Below are 19,460 nucleotides of genomic sequence, written 5' to 3' on the forward strand. Positions count from 1 at the left end.
TAGGAAGCTTATTGAAGCTCCCTTACAGAGCTAGAAAGCTATGAAGGAAACTTAACATTCATATTATTTTGTAGAAAGATGCTGATGAAAATTCAGAAACTTGGTGGTTTGGACGATAATTATACAACAGTACTTTCTCTATAAATCATTTGATCATTGAATTATGGATTTCTTTAATTTAATAGGAATGACAATAAAATAAATTACTAAAGAAGTGATTTATATATATATGTATAATGTTTGTGTATAAACTATCTTCTTTTACTTACAAGTATTTTAGCGTAACCTCAGTTCTGCACCTCCTTAACTATTTTTATTTGTTTGTTTTAGAATACTGATATTTGCATTTGTTGAAGAACAAAAGATGAAGAAAGACAAGCAATATATTCACTAAGAATTATACCTGCTTGCTACAACATACCTGTTTGTTAAGGAATTCTGTGCTTCTTACTTAGAAGTTGATCAGCTCTGTAGTCCGACTGCCCTGGAGTTTGCCTCCCCGTTATCTTCTTGTTGCCAGAAGAAATCCTGATCAGAATGTAAGAGTACAGCTCTATCTAATTGCTATGGAAGGTGATGAATGACACTTTTTAAAGTTACATATCACTCACCGGCAGACCACCATTCTTTTAAAGTGAATAGAAGCCAAGCCCTTGTGAACACTTCTATTGAACATGACTCATGGAGAAGAGCTTGGCTCTGATGTGCATCAGGATTCTATTGTTTTAACTTACCTAGAAGGATTACTAATGCATCAGGCAGCAGGGGGATCAGGTACTGCCATTGACAAAAAGTCTGCTGGGCACGATGAAGAAGATCAGAACTTTAACATTTCTGGCAGTGCGTTTCCCACCTGTCAAAGTAATGGTCCAGTTCTCAATGCACATACATACCAGGGATCTGGCATGTTGCATCTCAAAAAGGCCAGACTGTTGCAGTCTTCTGAGGACTGGAATGCAGCAAAGCGGAAAAGGTTGTCTGATTCCATCGTAAATTTAAATGTAAAGAAGGAAGCTTTGCTAGCTGGCATGGTTGACAGTGTTCCCAAAGGCAAACAAGATAGCACATTATTGGCCTCTTTGCTTCAGTCCTTCAGCTCTAGACTGCAGACTGTTGCTTTGTCACAACAAATTAGGCAGAGCCTCAAGGAGCAAGGATATGCCCTCAGTCATGATTCTTTAAAAGTAGAGAAGGATTTAAGGTGCTATGGTGTTGCCTCAAGTCACTTAAAAACTTTGTTGAAGAAAAGTAAAGCTAAAGATCAAAAGCCTGATACCAGTCTTCCTGATGTAACTAAAAACCTCATTGGAGATAGGTTTGTAGAGTCGCCTCATCATGCTGGACAAAGTGGAACAAAGGTCATGAGTGAACCCTTGTCGTGTGCTGCAAGATTACAGGCTGTAGCAAGCATGGTGGAAAAAAGAGCTAGTCCTGCCACCTCACCTAAACCTAGTGTTGCTTGTAGCCAGTTAGCATTGCTCCTTTCCAGTGAAGCCCATCTACAGCAGTATTCTCGGGAACATGCTTTAAAAACACAGAATGCAAACCAAGCAGCAAGTGAAAGACTTGCTGCAATGGCCAGATTACAAGAAAATGGCCAGAAAGATCTTGGCAGTTTCCAGCTCTCAAAAGGAATGCCAGGCCATCTTAATGGTCAGGCAAGAACATCATCAAGCAAACTAATGGGTAGCAAAAGTAATGCTACACCATTTCAAAACCCAATGGGAATTGTTCCTTCTTCCCCCAAAAATTCAGGCTATAAGAACTCACTAGAAAGAAACAATATAAAACAAGCTGCTAATAATAGTTTGCTTTTACATCTTCTTAAAAGTCAGACCCTACCTAAGCCAATGAATGGACACAATCAAAATGAGAGAGGAAGCATGTTTGAAGACAGTAGTACACCGACAACTGTTGATGAGTATTCAGATAACAACCCTAGCTTCACAGATGACAGCAGTGGTGATGAAAGTTCTTATTCTAACTGTGTTCCCATAGATTTGTCTTGTAAACACCGAATGGAAAAAACAGAATCTGACCAACCTGTTTCTCTTGATAACTTAACCCAGTCCTTGCTAAACACTTGGGACCCCAAAGTCCCAGATGTGGATATTAAAGAAGATCAAGATACCTCAAAGAATTCTAAGCTAAATTCACACCAGAAGGTAACACTTCTTCAATTACTACTTGGCCATAAGAATGAAGAAAATGTAGAAAAAAACACCAGCCCTCAGGGAGTACACAATGATGTGACAAAGTTTAATACACAAAACTATACAAGGACTTCTGTGATAGAAAGCCCCAGTACAAACAGGACTACACCAGTGAGCACTCCACCATTACATACATCGACCAAAGCAGAGTCACCCATCAATCTTTCTCAACACTCTCTGGTCATCAAATGGAGTTCCCCACCATATGCCTGCAGCACTCAGTCTGAAAAGCTAACAAATACCGCCTCTAACCACTTGATGGACATTACAAAAAGCAAAGAGTCTCAAGGAGAGAAACCAGCCCAAAATGAAGGTGCACAAAATTCTGCAACTTTTAGTGCCAGTAAACTATTACAAAATTTGGCGCAATGTGGAATGCAGTCTTCCATGCCAGTGGAAGAGCAGAGACCCAGCAAACAGCTGTTAAGTATAAATACAGATAAACCAGTAGGTGTGATTGATAAATTAAATAGCCCTGTGCTTTCAAGTAAAACCAATGCAGTTGAAGAAAATAAGGCGTTCAGTAGTCACTCAGCAGGTTCTGAACCAGGACTTTCTGGCTCTGAAATAGAAAATCTGCTAGAAAGACGTACTGTCCTCCAATTGCTCCTGGGAAATTCCAACAAAGGGAAGAGTGAAAAGAAAGAGAAAATTCCGGTAAGAGAAGAAAGTACTCAGGAACATACAGAGAGAGCTTTAAGTGAGCAAATATTGATGGTGAAAATAAAATCTGAGCCTTGTGATGACTTACGTATTCATAACACAAATTTGCACTTGAGCCATGATGCTAAGAGTGCACCTTTCTTAGGTATGGCTCCCACCATGCAGAGAAGCACAGCTGCCTTACCAGTGTCCGAGGACTTCAAGTCAGAGCCTGTTTCACCTCAGGATTTTTCTTTCTCAAAGAATGGTCTGTTAAGCCGGTTGCTGAGACAGAATCAAGAAAGTTACCTGGCAGAGGATCCAGACAAGAGTCACAGAGTTAGTGAACTGACACCTCCAGAGTCAAAGAATCTTTGCGTGGTCCCTAAGAAAAGGAAGCTTTATACTCAGCCTTTCGAAAATCCTTTTAAAAAAATGAAAAACATCGCCGATGTTGCAAATAATCACAGTGCTCCACAAGTACTTTATGGGTCCTTGCTCAACCAGGAAGAGCTAAAACTTAGCAGAAATGATCTCGAATTTAAATATCCTGCTGATCATGGTTCAGCCAGTGAAAGTGAACATAGGAGTTGGGCCAGAGAGAGCAAAAGCTTCAATGTTCTGAAACAGCTGCTTCTTTCAGAAAACTGTGTGCGAGATTTGTCCCCACATGGGGGTAACACTGTTATGGACAGTAAAAAGAAAGGACACAAAGATAATGTGACAAATAGCAAACCTGAATTCAGCATTTCTTCTTTAAATGGACTGATGTACAGCTCCACTCAGCCCAGCAATTGCATGGATAATAGGACATTTTCATATGCAGGTGTGGTAAAAACACCTGTGAGCCCTCCTTTCCCTGAGCATTTGGGCTGTGCGGGGTCTAGACCAGAACCTGGGCTTTTGAATGGGTGTTCCATACCCAGTGAGAAGGGACCCATTAAGTGGGTTATCACAGATATGGATAAGAGCGAATATGAAAAAGACTCTCCAAGACTGACCAAAACTAACCCAATACTGTATTACATGCTCCAGAAAGGAGGCAACTCTGTTACCAGTCGAGAAACACAAGACAAGGACATCTGGAGGGAGCCTTCATCTGCTGAAAGTGTCTCACAGGTTACAATCAAGGAAGAGTTACTTCCTGCTGCAGAAACTAAAGCTTCTTTCTTTAACTTAAGAAGCCCTTACAATAGCCATATGGGAAATAACGCTTCTCGCCCACACAGCGCAAATGGAGAAGTTTATGGACTTCTGGGAAACGTGCTAACAATAAAAAAAGAATCAGAATAAAATGTACCTGCCATCCAGCCTGGATCTTTTTAAAACTAATTAGTATGAACTTGAGATCTGTATAAATAAGAGCATGACTTGAGAAAAGCATGATATATTTGAAACTTTTTTTCATTTTGCAAAGTATTGGTTACTGGTGATGTTTAAATATGCATACTAATTTTTGCTTAACATTAGATGTCATGAGGAAACTATTGAACTAGCAATTGGTTGTTTATCATTTCTGTATGCATCAGGTAACAACTGTGAGTAATCTATGAATGAAATTCTTTTATAATCATAAATAAGAGGCATAAATTAAAATGTAAAAACTCCATCAGTAGTGGATCGATGCATTGTGCTGCCTTTATTAGAGTACTTTAATTTGCACCTCAGAAGTCAGCCTACATAACATATGTTTTTAAAGTCCAAACTGTTAACTCTTTAAAGGATAATTACCTAATTAAAAACAAAACCTTGTGCTGATTCACATCTCATTTTCAATTCAAAAATAAATTAGAAAAAAATTGCATACATTTTTCACTTTTGCTAACAAAAATTAAAAAAACATACTTATTTTTAACTCTTGGAAGGGGTTTTATGGTTCCCAATGTGTGTACCCCACCCCAGACCTTTTCAATATATATTTCTTTAAACCTTGTACTATTTAGTAAAAATTGATTATAATAGAAGGAAGTTTGATAGATCCTTAAAAAAAAAAAAAGGCAGATTTCCATTTTTGTATTTTAACTACTTTACTAAATTAATACTCCTCCTTTTACAGAATTAGAAGGTTCATATTTGTCTTCAGGTGGTTTCCTGAATAGTTGACTTTATGAAATTTTTTTTAACAAAAGCAAAAATGGCTTTTCTTTGGACAATTTTCACCATCTCTTGTAAAAGTTAATTCTCACCATTTGTGTGGTACCTGTGAGTCTTATGACCAGAATTTCTTAAAGCCGGACTCAGATAACCTGCATTAGAACTGTCTGGAGCACTTGCTTTAAAATGCAGATTCATAGGCAGCCTCTCAGATCTACAGAACAAGGATCTCTGCCAAATGAACCTGGGAATCTTCCATCTGCATCTTAACACGCTCCCTAGGTGTTTCTTCTGCACACTGATGTTTGAAAACCATTGCTTATGACTTTTCTCAGAACATGGGGTTGTAAAGAAACTATTTGATGTCTATATTTTTCCCAGTACAGTCACACATAACTCAAAATTTGCAATATTATGGTTCCTATATTGCCGTTGTGTCTTTGGAAATCGGGTTCAGAATACTTTTTATGACAAAAAAAATTGGGTGGAGGGGACAATTTTCATATCTGGCTCAACATCTCAGGAAAATCTGTGATTACTTATGTGTTCTAGTGAATAACATCTACTTAATTAGCCTTAGGGATGGAATAACAGGGCCACTTACCAAACTCAGGTGACTCCAGGATGGTTTGGAAACTTCTGAACACATCCTTATCTTCTATTAAAACCATTGTCCTAAGAACAATGCTGATAAAAATGAAAACATTTAATTCAAACCCAAGAAAGGCACTAAACTCAGATTGACTTTAAAAAAAAAGAACAAAGGGCACATATCCATGATAGAATGTATCAGTCACTCCATTAGATCTATGCTTTCTAAATAATGAATAAAAGTAAACATTGATACTGTTTTAGGAGAACTTAATATATTATTGAGCCACATGGGGTTTCAATCCTGAAACAAGACTATTTTTACATTTAAGTTCACATTTTACAATCCATAATTCACCAGATAATATCTTTACTTTCAGTTGTGAACCAAGTTAGCAACTGACCTATCAAAAATTGTATAATCAACTATTAATTAATGAAGAAATTGATTTGAAGTTGTTCTACTTGTTTCTAAGATTTTTATATGAAAATTATTAAAGGAAATATTTCCTAATATGATCTAAAACCCTAAATGGTTATTTTTTTCTCAAAATAATTTCTAACTAGTTCCTGGTTATATTAAACTGAATAGGGTGTGTATTCTACATCATGGAGAGCTAGAGACGCATGCTTATTTTGACATGAAAATTCCACAGGCCAGTGAATATATTCTACTCCATGTCCATCCTGCGATGATCTTAATGTCTACACTATATAAATAAGCTTTTAAGCAAGTCATTTTTCTTGGTCATTGTGAAAGGTCTAGATTACTAGAAGTATGTCAGAAAATGTTGGCATTCCTCCTCGGTTAGGGGGAAGGAGGCCTTTTTACAAGGAAGTGACGGTTAGGTCAGGGAAAAGAACAAGAGCCATCATTGCTTTTTTGTTGTTTATTTGTTTTGGTTGTTCATTTTTGTTGCTAATAAAGGAATGAGAATATGTACTACAGAAATAAATATCACTACAAAGAATGCTGTTCTGATTTACTGGGTAATGTCCCCAATTTGAGTTCAGAGTGATTTTAGAGAGGAGCAGTGAAAAAAAAGAAAATACATCCACAAATTCACTTTGTGTAGATACAATTATGCACATGAACACATTTTCAAGGACTATTTTAGATATCAAGGCAACTTCTTCCTAATAAAGTCATTTGTGAAAGGGTACTACAGCTCTCATTGACATCAGTAAGGTAGCATTACCTGTTTATTCTCTGCTACATCTTACAGAGAGTAAACTGGTGAGAGTATATATTTTATATATATATATATAATATGTATATATATATATATTGACTTGTTACATGAAGATGTTAAAATTGGTTTTTAAAGGTGATGTAAATAGTGATTTCCTTAATGAAAAATACATATTTTGTATTGTTCTAATGCAACAGAAAAGCCTTTTAATCTCTTTGGTTCCTGTATATTCCATGTATAAGTGTAAATATAATCAGACAGGTTTAACAATTGTGCATGTGTGTATACAGTTGCAAGTCTGGACAAATGTATAGAATAAACCTTTTATTTAAATTGTGATTACCTGCTGCATGAAAAGTGCATGGGGGACCCTGTGCATCGTGCATTTGGCAAAATGTCTTAACAAATCTGATCAGACATTCATCCCAACATGACAGTATTTCATTTCTGGGTATGGCTTCTGTGGCTTAAGCTTTGTGAAAGAATGTGCATTGAATCTAAGGGTCTTAATTTTTTTTATATCAACTCAACCACTTTTCAACATGAAGAATTCACACAACTACTTTCATGAATTTTTAAATCCTGTTGGAAACTATTATACTAGGCGTTCCAGCATTTGCTATTACTGGAATGCAGGTGCATTACCATTCATGGTAACAATTCTGGGGTTTGCTCAGCCAATTATGATGTGATCTGCTCAGTAATATGATTTCTCATTTTTATTAGAAATTTAATTTCTTCATGTGATGTCATGAAACTGTACATACTCAGTGTGAATTTTTTGTTTTGTTTTTTAATCTTTTAGTGTTTACTTCCTGCAGTGAATTTGAATAAATGAGAAAAAAATGCATTGCCTCTAGTTTTAAACGACTGTTTTTTGGTTTTGGTTTTTTTTCTGTGGGCTTTCTCTGGTTTTTAGATTGTTTTTAAGTGTATGAGTCTCAGGTCATGAAAATAGGTCATCAAGCACGTTTTGCCTGTCTAGGAAAAGTAAAGGGAAAAAGAAGCTGGCCAGCAAGTTAGTGCATTTATAAATAGGATAATTAAAGCATTGTTCAAAACGACGCAGCCTGTGGTCTCTCTTCCATTAGTCAGTGTGTAAATGATGGAGAGTTTTTAAAAAGAATTTTTTTTAAAAAGAAATTTTTAAAAGAAAAGAATTTGTAAAAATTGTAAGTACCTTAGTGATTATTTAGGAAAAGCATTTTTCCAAAGATGAGGTTCATTTGCTGGAACTAAATAGGTCTATTATAATCCAACATGTTTATAAATTTCTAAAAATTGTTCAAGTAGGTTAGGATGTAGCTGAGTGGTAGAACCCTTGCCAAGCATGAGAAAGATCCTAGGTACTATTCCTAGAACCAGAGAAAATAATAATGATAACAGTGCTCAAATAATGGAAACACAGCCTGCTGTTCTATATTATTAACATGTTGAAAAATTGCACCTTACCACATGTAAAAATGCCTGCATCAGAATAAGAAGTGCACAGTCATGTTTTATTTGTTTATGTAGTAACAAATTGCGTGAGGGGGTTTTTAAGAAGAAAACTACTAGTTAGTAACTTCTGACAAAGTAGTGCTAATGACTTTAATAGGGAGAGTCTAAAATCAGATTATAATTACATTATGCAAGATTTTATTTTAAGCATGTGAATGTAAAAATATAGACACTTATTTTAAAATTTTCTACCACTGGAATCACTAAACTGTGACCTGTTAGGTTACAGAACATTTTTGAATGTTCATTTTTAGGCCTACCATTTTTTTGTTTATTCCATAAAATTTGTCAACAAAGAATCTAAAGCTATCTTGTTTTTTCACAGTTGGTAACTATTGGCATCATTGACCATTAAATTACTCCTGTTCTCTAAATGGTTGGTACAGGAACATTTACACCATTTTCAAGATACCATCTTGCCTCTAAACACCAAAGTTAATGTACTCTTTAGTTGATAGCAGAATAATTGCAAATGAACTTAAAATCCTATAAGTTCCACCATACTTTTGATTCCTTTTACAAGTGTCTACAAATAATATAAACCTTTATATGAGTAACTAGAACAGTATAATGTCATAGTTCAGATTAGAATTTTGAACCATTGCAAGTAGTCCTTTTGCAGGTGTTTTATTGACACAAAAGATCCAGTTAAGCTTCTGTTTTCCTTTTGCTTTTATCAAACTTAATTGGTATGTCCTCCAAACTTTGAGAAATGTCTATGATCTTTTAAGAATATCTATTTTGCTCATTTTTTTCTGATGAACTTTCACCTGTACACTATTTTATAGGTGTCAGAACCTGTATTTAGAAAACTTGTTTGAAAAGTGCCACAGAGTAGAGTCACGTGTGGGTACATTGCTTGAGATATTTTTGTCAGCTTATTGATAGAGAAATTCAAGGATAACAGTGGGATAATTTCTTATAATTAGAAAAGTACATTTTTCTCCAAAGGCTGAATGGTTCCTTCTGCAGTGGAGCCATCATAGTGAGTCCTTCCATAAGTAAGCTGAGTAAGCTGAAGTCCTTTTAGGACGTGTAACACCACATTGGGTGTACCAAATAGACTTGGGTCTTGCAGTGTGCCTTGCCTGCCACTTTGCCTCTACCCTGCCTTGTGAATTTTCTTATGTTCTTTTATATTCACAGTGGCATCTTTGAATATGTAGAGTTGTTTAGGAAAATCTTGAGGGAATACATGCAAGACATTCTCTTTCTACTTCACAACTTGATAATCACCTTCAAAAGCCAAAATTGTTATGCTTAACTAGTTCCTCAAGTTGTAAACTGTGCTTTTCCCTTTCAATCACTGTTCTTTTGGTGGAAATATCCATTAAAAAGCATTTATAGTGCAGAGATCTAAATGTGGATAAAATAGGGCTCAATCTAGTCAGCAGAAGACTCAAGGGATAACACTAGTGGGATGATGCTGTAACATCCACAGAAGGTATGGATTCCAGCTAAGGCCTTTCCCTTTTCCCTAATTTTTTTTTCCTATTACTAATATGATCTTTCTTCAGGAGATGATGGCTTTTATAACATCCACCTCACTTCCTATATACAATACATCTTTGAAGGTAGAGTGACCTTTGCATACATCCATACAAATCTGGGCATTTTTCCATAGGGCAATTTGCTCTTTTCTTGGCTTTTCTAAAGGCAGTTAGCAACAAAATGGATATGAAGCCTCTACCATTCCTCCCCAACCACAACAACACACAGATTGTTATCTCCTAAGTGGAGTCTGAAGTAGAGGCTCACACAATAGGGATAGTCTGAGCAGAGGATAGGGTAATTTAGGGCTTAATGTGCTCAAGCATCATAACTTGCTCATATACACACCTCCATCATCAGGTTTACTAATGTCTCACTTAGTTCAAGCCTAATAAAGATAATCTTAATAATCTTTCTTACATGAGGAGCGTATGGGACCTTTCAGATCCCTTTGGAATTGCTTGCAACCCCATAAATGTTATGTCAGGTCCTCCTGCCAAAGAAAAGACATCCTATGAAGGGAAATTCTCTGTTGTAGTATACTCTGGAAATGCCTGTATGGTGAACACAGATATGCACAAGAGTGGAAGTTCTGACCTGTCTAATATTGCATCATGCTGAAAAGTGTATAACAAGAGTACAACAATCTTTACAAATTAAAGATTATCTATCTGCTTAGGAAACAGGCAGACTTGAGTCAGAACCAAGCAAGTTCTACTACTGCTTCACTTTGTGACTAGGGTAAGCCACAGACACATGATCAAACCAGTGAAGAGATCTTTCAGTCCTCTTCATAATGTTAGCTTCATCTGGTCTTAAAATGCCTTTTTATCTGCCATTACAGCTTCTTTCTATATTCATTTCTGGCAATACTATCAAGTCCTGTCTTCAGTAAAACCATAATTTATTTCAAGTTCTTTCTAATTGTCTAATTGTCCTAATTATTCTGTTTCCTGCCACTTATGGATATCTACCTTGTCAAATTATTAATAACTCAATTTTGACTTGTCCAAATCATGAATCCAGTGTACATTTCCTCTCCCCAATTGTTCCCCTTTACCTTTGTTGGAAATCTGTTTCTTAAAACTCTGTTCCTTAATAGACTCTTCTTAGAGTAGCCATTATTACTCAATGAAGAGGCCTTTAATCTGTAGCTTCTGGTCCGTCTCCTTTGCCTTCACTCAGAGCTTATCATGTCTCACCTCAGCCATTGCTCTAGCATCTGCTTGGTCTGCCTTCCTTCCTTCTCTGTCCTTCCTAATTGTAATTAGTCAGTATTGCCAGAGTAATCATTCTAAAATTCAAACCTGCCTAAAATAGTCTGGTGACTTTTTATTGCATATGGAATTGCACACCCAAATGTCTTTAGAGTCTGGCAGTGTAGTAAAATGTGTAAAGTTTCTTGTGGAAAATAGTACAAAGTGATGGGTCTACTTTAAATGGAGGTGTTAAAGGTATTCTGAGTTGACTCTTTTTTTTTAATCCAATGTGTTGGCCAAACAAAACTTATATGACTGCTGATGGCTAATGTGAATTCAAGCACTTAATTCCATGTCCTCCAAAGTCTGACTTATGGTCCTGCCTACATTTTCATTTGCAATTCTTTCTCCCACCTTTTAACACTCTTCTGCCCGTTATCCCCATCATGCAAGTATGAACCTTAGGAAATAAGAACTCACTGTTTCTGAGCACACCTGCTTTCTTGACGTTGGTGCCTTCAGTCATACAACCTTGTTTGCCTAAAGTATCTCCCTCATTTGCCCTCCTGTCCCTATTCCAGCCTACTAAAATTCTATTCACTTTAAAAGCATATTACCTCTGCAAAGAAGCCCTTCACAATTCACTGCTATAGGAGTTTGTTGAGACCTCTATAATGCCATAATGTTTTGTGTAATCTTCCCATATTGCATCCATTAGAATGCTTAACAATATACGTTTTTTCCTTCTAAAGACAAGAAAGAAGTATGTCAACAAACTTCATGTTAAGACTCTCACAAGCATATAAACTAGAATTAGCATTAAGCTATTTCAGATCACCAAGGAAATGTGGAAATGAAAGAAACTAGTGCCACATATTAACTAGTAAACAGCCCACTATCTCTAACCAAGAAGCACTGATAAACGTGATTCTGGTTTCTACCTAGTGTGGGGAAGAAACACTGGTCTTTGGCTTCACGGCAGTCTTTCCCAAATGAGGGGTATATTTTCAAGTGAGTACTTATGTAATTAGAGGTACTGTGTAGATAGGTATATTTAGAAGGAAAACAGAAAAGAGCCAGGTATGATGACTCAAGTCTATCACCCTACCTACTTGGGAAGTGGAGATCAGGAAGATCATGTTTCAAGGCCAGCCCAAGCAAAAATTTCACAAGACCCCATCTCAACCAATATAGCACATGATTATCTTCCCAGCTACAGGAGAAGCATAAATAGGAGGGTCATAGTCCAGGCCAAACTGGGCATAAAGTGAAACACTACTTCAAAAATAACCAATGTAAAAACTTGAGGTGTGGCTCAAGTGGTACAGTGTCTGTCTAGCAGGCACCGGGTCCTGAGTTCAAGCCCCAATACTGCCAAAAAAGAAGAAGAAGAATAGAGAAGTTTTATGTACAGTGTCCCTAGCTTTGCTAAGCATGAGGGAACCCTCCCTAAATTGTTCTTTTCCTATAAGTTCCTTTCTAGCTGGGGATGTAGCTCAATGGTAGTGTGCTTGCCTGGCATATGTAAAGCAGTATGTTTGGATGCCAGCACTGTTCAAACAGAGAGAGAGAGAGAGAGAGAGAGAGAGAGAGCTCCTTTCTAGATTAAGAAAACTAAAAGTGCTTCTTTACTGTTTAGAGGATAATCATACTCTGATTCTCACATCCGAGGTAAAGAGTTTGTTGTGAGTCTGCACATTTAAAATCAAATTCCTTTCCAGCATCTTTACACCCTGGAGTAAATCTATAGACTTATAGAACTGTGATATGAAACAATGGACCATACATGGCTAAAGCCCTTCCTGCTATATGTTGGATCTAGAATATGCCCCAAAGGCCTATGTATTAAGGAATTGATCTGAAGCTTGGGATGTGGTGGAATCTTGAAAAGGTGAGGCCTTGTGGGTCTTCAGTTCATTGAGGGGTCCTGTCCTTGAATAGGATATTGGGACTCTGGTGTCTTCTTTTTTCTCTTCCTGACCATGACATTAGTGGTTTACTTCACCACAGGCTGCTGCTGATATGCCACCATATCACAGAGCCAGCTGATCACAGACTGAAATTTATAAAACTATGAACCAAAATGAACCTTTCCTCTTTATAAACTGGTTATCTCAGGTATTTGTTACATAGTCACTTGGTAATGATTTCACTTGCTATTTGGTATCAACCAAATATGTTTAAAGAAAAGCTGAGCAGAAACAACAAAGATTCCCCATCCATCCCCTGACCAGTTTCCTTTACATAATTAATATTTTGATTACTATGACATACTTGGAACAATTAGTGAACCAATCTCAGTACATTAGTAACTAAAGTCCAAAGTTTATGTTGGGGTTAATGCTTTTTATTATACATTACATGGAATTTGACAAATGTATAACATGTACCCACCATTATATTATCATATAGAATAGTTTCACTGTCTAAAATTCCCCTGTGCTCCACCCAACTTCCTTCAACCCCACCACAAACCCTTGACAACAACTGCAGTCACCATAGGTTTTCCTTTCCCACAATGATGTAGTTAGAATCAGTCTGTAGCCTTTCCAGAGTTGCTTCTTTCACTTAGTAATATGCATTCAAGTTTTCTCTGGTGTCTTCTTTTGGCTTAATAACTCACTGCTTTTTATTGCTGAATAATAATCCATTTCTGGATTATTTTTGTTTATACATTCATCTATTGAATAATATCTTGGTTGCTTCCAAGTTTTAGGAATTCAGAGTCAAGCTATTGTAAACATTAGTGTCTGAGTTTCTGTGTGTGTATCAGTCTTGTTTCCTTTGTTCTTTATATGTTTTTAAAGAAAGCACAACTTTCTAATAATTTGAATTTCCCATAGCAGTGCCTAATTATCAGTTCCAAGACCATCAGTTTCACTGGATTTATCAGTCAGGGTAGGGTAAATTATGTTGCAGAATCACACAGAACTAGACTCTCAGTGAATGACAATCATGAAGGCACATTTCGTATTCTTGATTACCTGTACATCTTGAGTTGGTGGGGTTCTGTTCTACCTTATCTTATTATGAAGCCTAGGAGAGTAGAGGCTTCACTATCTGGAATTGTCACTGGTAATCATGGCAGAAGGGAAAGAACATGATAAGTTCAGAATTAACTTTTAAAGGACTTAACACTTCTCACATTATACAACTAATGCATTGGTCTGCTTCACTACAGAAGATAGGAAGTGTAATTATACAGTGTACTTAGAAGAAGAAGAAGATTATTGATAAGCAGTCAGTTATATCTCCATATAATACTTGATTTTCTGGAACATTGAACAATGATCTTTTAATCACCAAATTAAATTTGATTATATTTTAGTGTCTATCTTCCCTCTTCAGACTACAGACAATAGACTGGAAGCTAAAATTAACAAGCCTCAAGGACTCAAACAATATTTACTAATACAAAGGAAAAGACTTAGTTCTAAGATAAGCTCCATAGGCTTACTGGAAGAAAGAGGAGTAGGAATTCTGGTAAATGATTGATGGAATTTGGCATTGCTAACATGTCAGACTGAAGATGAATGAGGATGATCTCTCTTCATCTAGACTCAGTACAAGAAAGAGAAAAAATCATTTGTGGTACAATATAACTGTATAACATTATACTTACTGATTTTATAATTTTAATTTGTTTATATGATTAAGGTTTTCTTTCCTTTCCAAAGTTAGATATTCTGTTTGAATCAACAGTGATGCTGAGATAAGATAGATGAGAAAGAAGGAAGCAGAGATGACTGTCCCAAGGTCAGCAATTTAAGGAAGTAGGAGAAATTTCTTGAGATAGACTCATAAAGAACTAAGTATTAATTTCCAGGAGCAAATTTCAATGCAGAGGATAATTTTAGTTTGTCATTTAAATTCACTTAATTGCCCTTTAATTATTAAACTAAATGCATACTTCAGTTTTCAAGATTTGCTGGCAATTTCTGATTTGGCACCACCACCTAGTGAAAAATCCTTTATTAATGTAGTAAAAGTTCCTAGATGCTTACTCCTTCACTAGTCCACCTCAAGAAATTGCTCTCCCTTTCCTAAACTGCAGAACTTGGGAAAGTCATCTCTGCTTCCTTTTGTCTCATCTATTTTATGTCATAACCGCTGTGGTCAAGAGCAAGTTGTGCCTCAGTCCCTATTAGTGCTATTTGAACCTCACCAGGAGTCCAAATCATGCCTGTACTCCTGTTTATGTTTCCCTTACATGAGAATTTCTTCCAAGTTCCTATCACAAACTTCTGCATTCCTCATTTTCTCTTTTCTGAGCCCTTTCAAAAGCTTCTCTTGGGTTTTTAATCCTCTAGGAAGAGGGATGGCATGAAAAGGGAGGAGGAATCATAACTATTGTTGCCATCATAACTATGGCGATGATAGCAATAAGATGGCAAAAGAGATTATCCTCTCTGGGATGACACACATTAGTGCAATTGCCAGCCCATTTTAAGGAGAAGCCATGAGACCTAAAATACAGTAGCAAACAAGGCTTTGGTTTCAAAAGTTTGGAATTTTTAAGGTCCCTTAAAAATTAGTGAACCTGTCTTAGTCTCAGATTCTTGGCCTGAAAATTAGTTTAGTATCCTCAGCAACTGGGTTACTGTTAGGATCACATGATGTATTCCATATGAGAATATTATATAAAGTACTGTTCGTCTTCTCTCTTTTCTAAAAAACAAAACAAAACAAAAAAAAGCTACATTTATATTTTTAATCATAGCAATTGTATTTGCTCATGAAAACTATGGAAAATTCAGAAAAGCACATAAAGAAAGAATTAAGATGACCAAGTCACTAGTAATATATAATTCTATTAATGTTTTCTTTTAATCTTCAATAATTATTTGTTTTAAATTGTTACAATTGCTCTCAGTACAGAACACACTCTGTTTCCCAAAAATGACCACCCAATAGTTCTAGTGTTAGAACCTTGCCTTTCCAACAGTCAGGATCTTCTCTTCTCTCCATGTGTAACTGGCCAGATCTTGTGACTGCCTTGATAATAGAATGTGGCAAAAGTGACATTTCATAAGACCAGGTTATAGCAGGTCATGCAACTTCTGCCTGGCTCTCATTCTTAGGATGCTGTCACTCAGAATCCAGTAAGGAAGACCAGGTCACAATGAGAGCCTGAGCATAGCTGTTGCGACCAACAGTATCAGCTGCTGGGCATGAGTGACCAGGACTTCAGAAAAGTCCTGCTTTTGGGCAACTTTAGTTGATGCTAAATAGAAAAAAGTACCCCTTTAAAACCTTGCCAAAATTACAGATTCATGAGGCAAACAAATATTTTTATAATTTCACTTAAATTCTGTATATACATGTTCTCATATTTTTAAGTTTTATATCAACAGTATGTTAGCATATCACTCATATATAAATCTATGTTGTTTCATACTTAAGTTCTGCATTGTTTTATGTTATGGTCATAATGTTATAAATCTCTTTGCATGCACTTTTTGAGTTTTGCATTTCTGATTGTTTCTATGTAGTAAATTCTTAGAAGAAAAAGTAAATGATTTCAATCCTTCACTTACATTTAATTAGCTTTTGTGGCTTACTAGAATAAAAATGGTCTTAGCTATTAGTGTTCCTTTGGAGGGCTTGCACCCCAGACAAAATTTGGTTTTAGTGAAGTAATGCCTTTCTTACCTATGGTAGACTAAATATGCCCTCAAATGGATAGCTATCTCCTAATCTTGAGAACCCATGAATGTTACCTTAGAAGGTAAAATATAACTTGTAAATGTGATTAATATTAGGATTTTCAGATAAGGAGATTATTATGGATAATTCAGACATAATTATAGATAATTATGATAAATGCAATAATAAGTGTTCTTATAGAGAGAAGTAAAGGGATAATTCATATGAACAGAAGAGAAGAAAATGTGACTATGAGGGCAGGGAGCAGAGTTTTTGGTGGCCAGCAGCCACCAAAACTAAAAAAGCAAAAAACAGATTTTCTCCTAAAGCCTCAGAAGTCAATACAACCATGGCAAAACTTTGATTTTTGGCCCAATGAAGCTACTTTTGACCTCCAGAACAATGTAAGAATAAATTTCTATTGTTTGTAGGCCACACTAAATTTTTATTGTTTCTGGTTTTTTGTTGAAAAAAAACAAGAAGCCCTAGAAATCTTGTATATAATATACTAGTATGTAGCATATACAACATAGGAAATAAATGAAACAAAAGTAGTCCATTTTAATGCTCCAAATTTCGTGAAATATCTTTCTAGGGTAGATACAAGCTCCAGTAAACTTGCAAAAAATACAATGAAGAGCTTTGTTTCTGTATGTGCGTGTGAAAGTTTGTTAAATATCTAGTGTTTACTGTCCTGTGGAGAATAATAAAGCAGAGATGAGATTCTTGTGCTTGAGGTATTTATATTATAAGTGGTGATTCTCGAGCATGTGTGTGTGTACACGTCTATAGAAAGCTAGAGCAGATTACAGAGTCCTACAGTCCCTCAAAGTCCTCCTTGCGGTATACTCTTTGAAATATGTAAGAATTCAGATCACGTAAACATGAAAGTGTACTTGGACTCTTGGAAATATAATTGCAGCCATGGAATAAGAAATAACAAGGAGTCACCAATAATAGAGCCCCAATGATCTTAAAGAAATAGGTTAATCTCACTCTGGGTCTTAGCATGTCATATAATATCAGTGTGCACTGACTTCTCTGTCCCTTCTTTGGTTGAAACTGTCCCTTTATTGTCAAGGTCTAAAAAAAGGCAAGACATAACGAGTGAATCTGAAATGATGTTTGAAAAATATGCCCTGACATATTTGGAACATACCCACTGTTCAAAATCTGCCAGCTAAGAGAAACTGATTAGAACCTCTGATGACCCATGGGGAGGCCCATCTAGGTGCCTGTTACCTGCTGCTGTCAGCCCTGTCTTGGGCCAGCATGGAGTCAGAGCATCATCCAGTTGCCTTTCATATTTACATAAACATCAGACTGTAAAGCAGCCGCTGCTGTTGATATAAATATGAAGGGAAGGTTGTGCTGGCTAGACAGTATGAGCAGACCCTCTCTTTTTTATTTTCAGCCTCAGACTTTAGTTGAGCATCTTCAGTGAAGAAAGTATCAGTTTCCTTTATGAAGAGCCTTGACTATGGCAGCTTTTGTGTATCTTTTCATTTGGAATCAGAAAACATCCACTCTATACCTCTCCCCTGAAACTCAGTGAAGAGAGACTTAAAATGATCATCTCTGTTGGTTGTGAATCTAAAATTGAAAGGACAATTCTAAGGTTGGCCAAGAGCCCCTCATTCCATCACCACATGATGGATTTTAAATATATTTACACCCCCATTTCCTTCCTGAGGATGAAAGCAAAACCTGCCGGATTTCATTTAGCATGTATCATTTTTATACTATAATACATTCTGAAATAAATCATTAACGTGATTATAAATAATAAAACATATGAAAAGTTCTCTAGGAATGAAATAAGTCAAAATGGAACAACTGATGTTGTAAACCATTTACAAAGCAGCCATGAACCATGGTGTAGAGAAATTCTAACTACAGGAAAAGCAATTCATACATATATTCATCCATTTAACAAAATACTTTTTAGCATCCACTCTATAAAAGCATTGCATAAAGCCTTAGAAATATAATGAAGAATAAGACAGATATGGTATCTACCCTTAGAATTTAAAGCTTGATTAGTTTAAATAGTCATAGGGAAGATAAACTGCAATTACCAATTAGTATTCAGATAAGGTACAGTAGGAAATCATTTAACACAAACCTGAGGGGTAGTCAGATTTTACAGAGGAAATAGTATTTTTCTTTGATCTTACAGTATAGAAATAGAATCAGTAATGTTTTGGAAGCAAGAAAATACCTGAAATATATTAAGACAACTGAAATAGTATCATAAGGGTTGAGATGTGAGGCTGTAAAGGTAAAAAGAGACCTCTTGATATGGGGTGTGTAGATAAAGACCATGGAAGTTATTAAGTGGTAGTAATCAGGTTAGTGTTGTGATCCAATCTGCTCTTCAAAAAGAGCTCTCTGTTCACAGTGTGGAAAACAACTGTTGGAGATACTGAGGTGAACAGAGGTGGCAACTTTGGTAGTGGCTGTCACAATGATGATGCAGGTAAGAGGATAACACAGGGATGTTTGGGAGAGATGTTCCTCAACCTTGGTGACTAAGTGGACAAGGGGTGAAAAAGGAAAAAGATACATCAAGGATAGCTCCCAGTTTTCCAGATTGATCAAGTAGAAGAAGTTAATGGGCTCAATTTCATACAATTAACTTAGACATGTCTAAGTTAGGTTTAAGGAAAGATGTTCAGCAGAGAATTGGATAAACAAGTTATTTAAGGAGAGAAATTTTTGGCCAAAGACTTGGGAGTTGTTAGCATGCAGTTATCATTGAAGCCATGGGACCGAAGAGATGTCTCAGGAGATGTATAGATTAGAAAGAAATGATCACCTGGAACAGAACCTGAAGAAATAAGGTGTTTACAGGGATGAGGTTCAGAGAATCCTGCAAAAGAGGCAGCTAA

The 19,460-nt window shown here is 36.2% G+C and overlaps 1 protein-coding gene across 5 annotated transcripts in view; it reads left to right on the forward strand.

Moving 5' to 3' along the window:
- The window catches only part of Nrip1 (nuclear receptor interacting protein 1), a 102,006-nt gene that overhangs the window by 73,959 nt on the left and 8,587 nt on the right, over positions 1-19,460 (forward strand). For 4 of the 5 annotated variants that reach the window (XM_020186772.2, XM_074072882.1, XM_020186773.2 and 1 more), the window contains one exon: positions 331-7,583. The exons of the other annotated variant lie outside the window; for it this stretch is intronic. In XM_020186772.2, coding sequence (XP_020042361.2) covers positions 675-4,148 — 3,474 coding nt within the window. In that variant the 5' untranslated portion in view covers positions 331-674 and the 3' untranslated portion in view covers positions 4,149-7,583. Of the gene's footprint in view, positions 1-330; positions 7,584-19,460 lie in introns of those variants that run through there. 5 annotated transcript variants of the gene reach the window in all.

The sequence above is a fragment of the Castor canadensis genome, chromosome 5 (assembly GCF_047511655.1).
Source record: "Castor canadensis chromosome 5, mCasCan1.hap1v2, whole genome shotgun sequence".
NCBI lineage: Eukaryota > Metazoa > Chordata > Mammalia > Rodentia > Castoridae > Castor > Castor canadensis.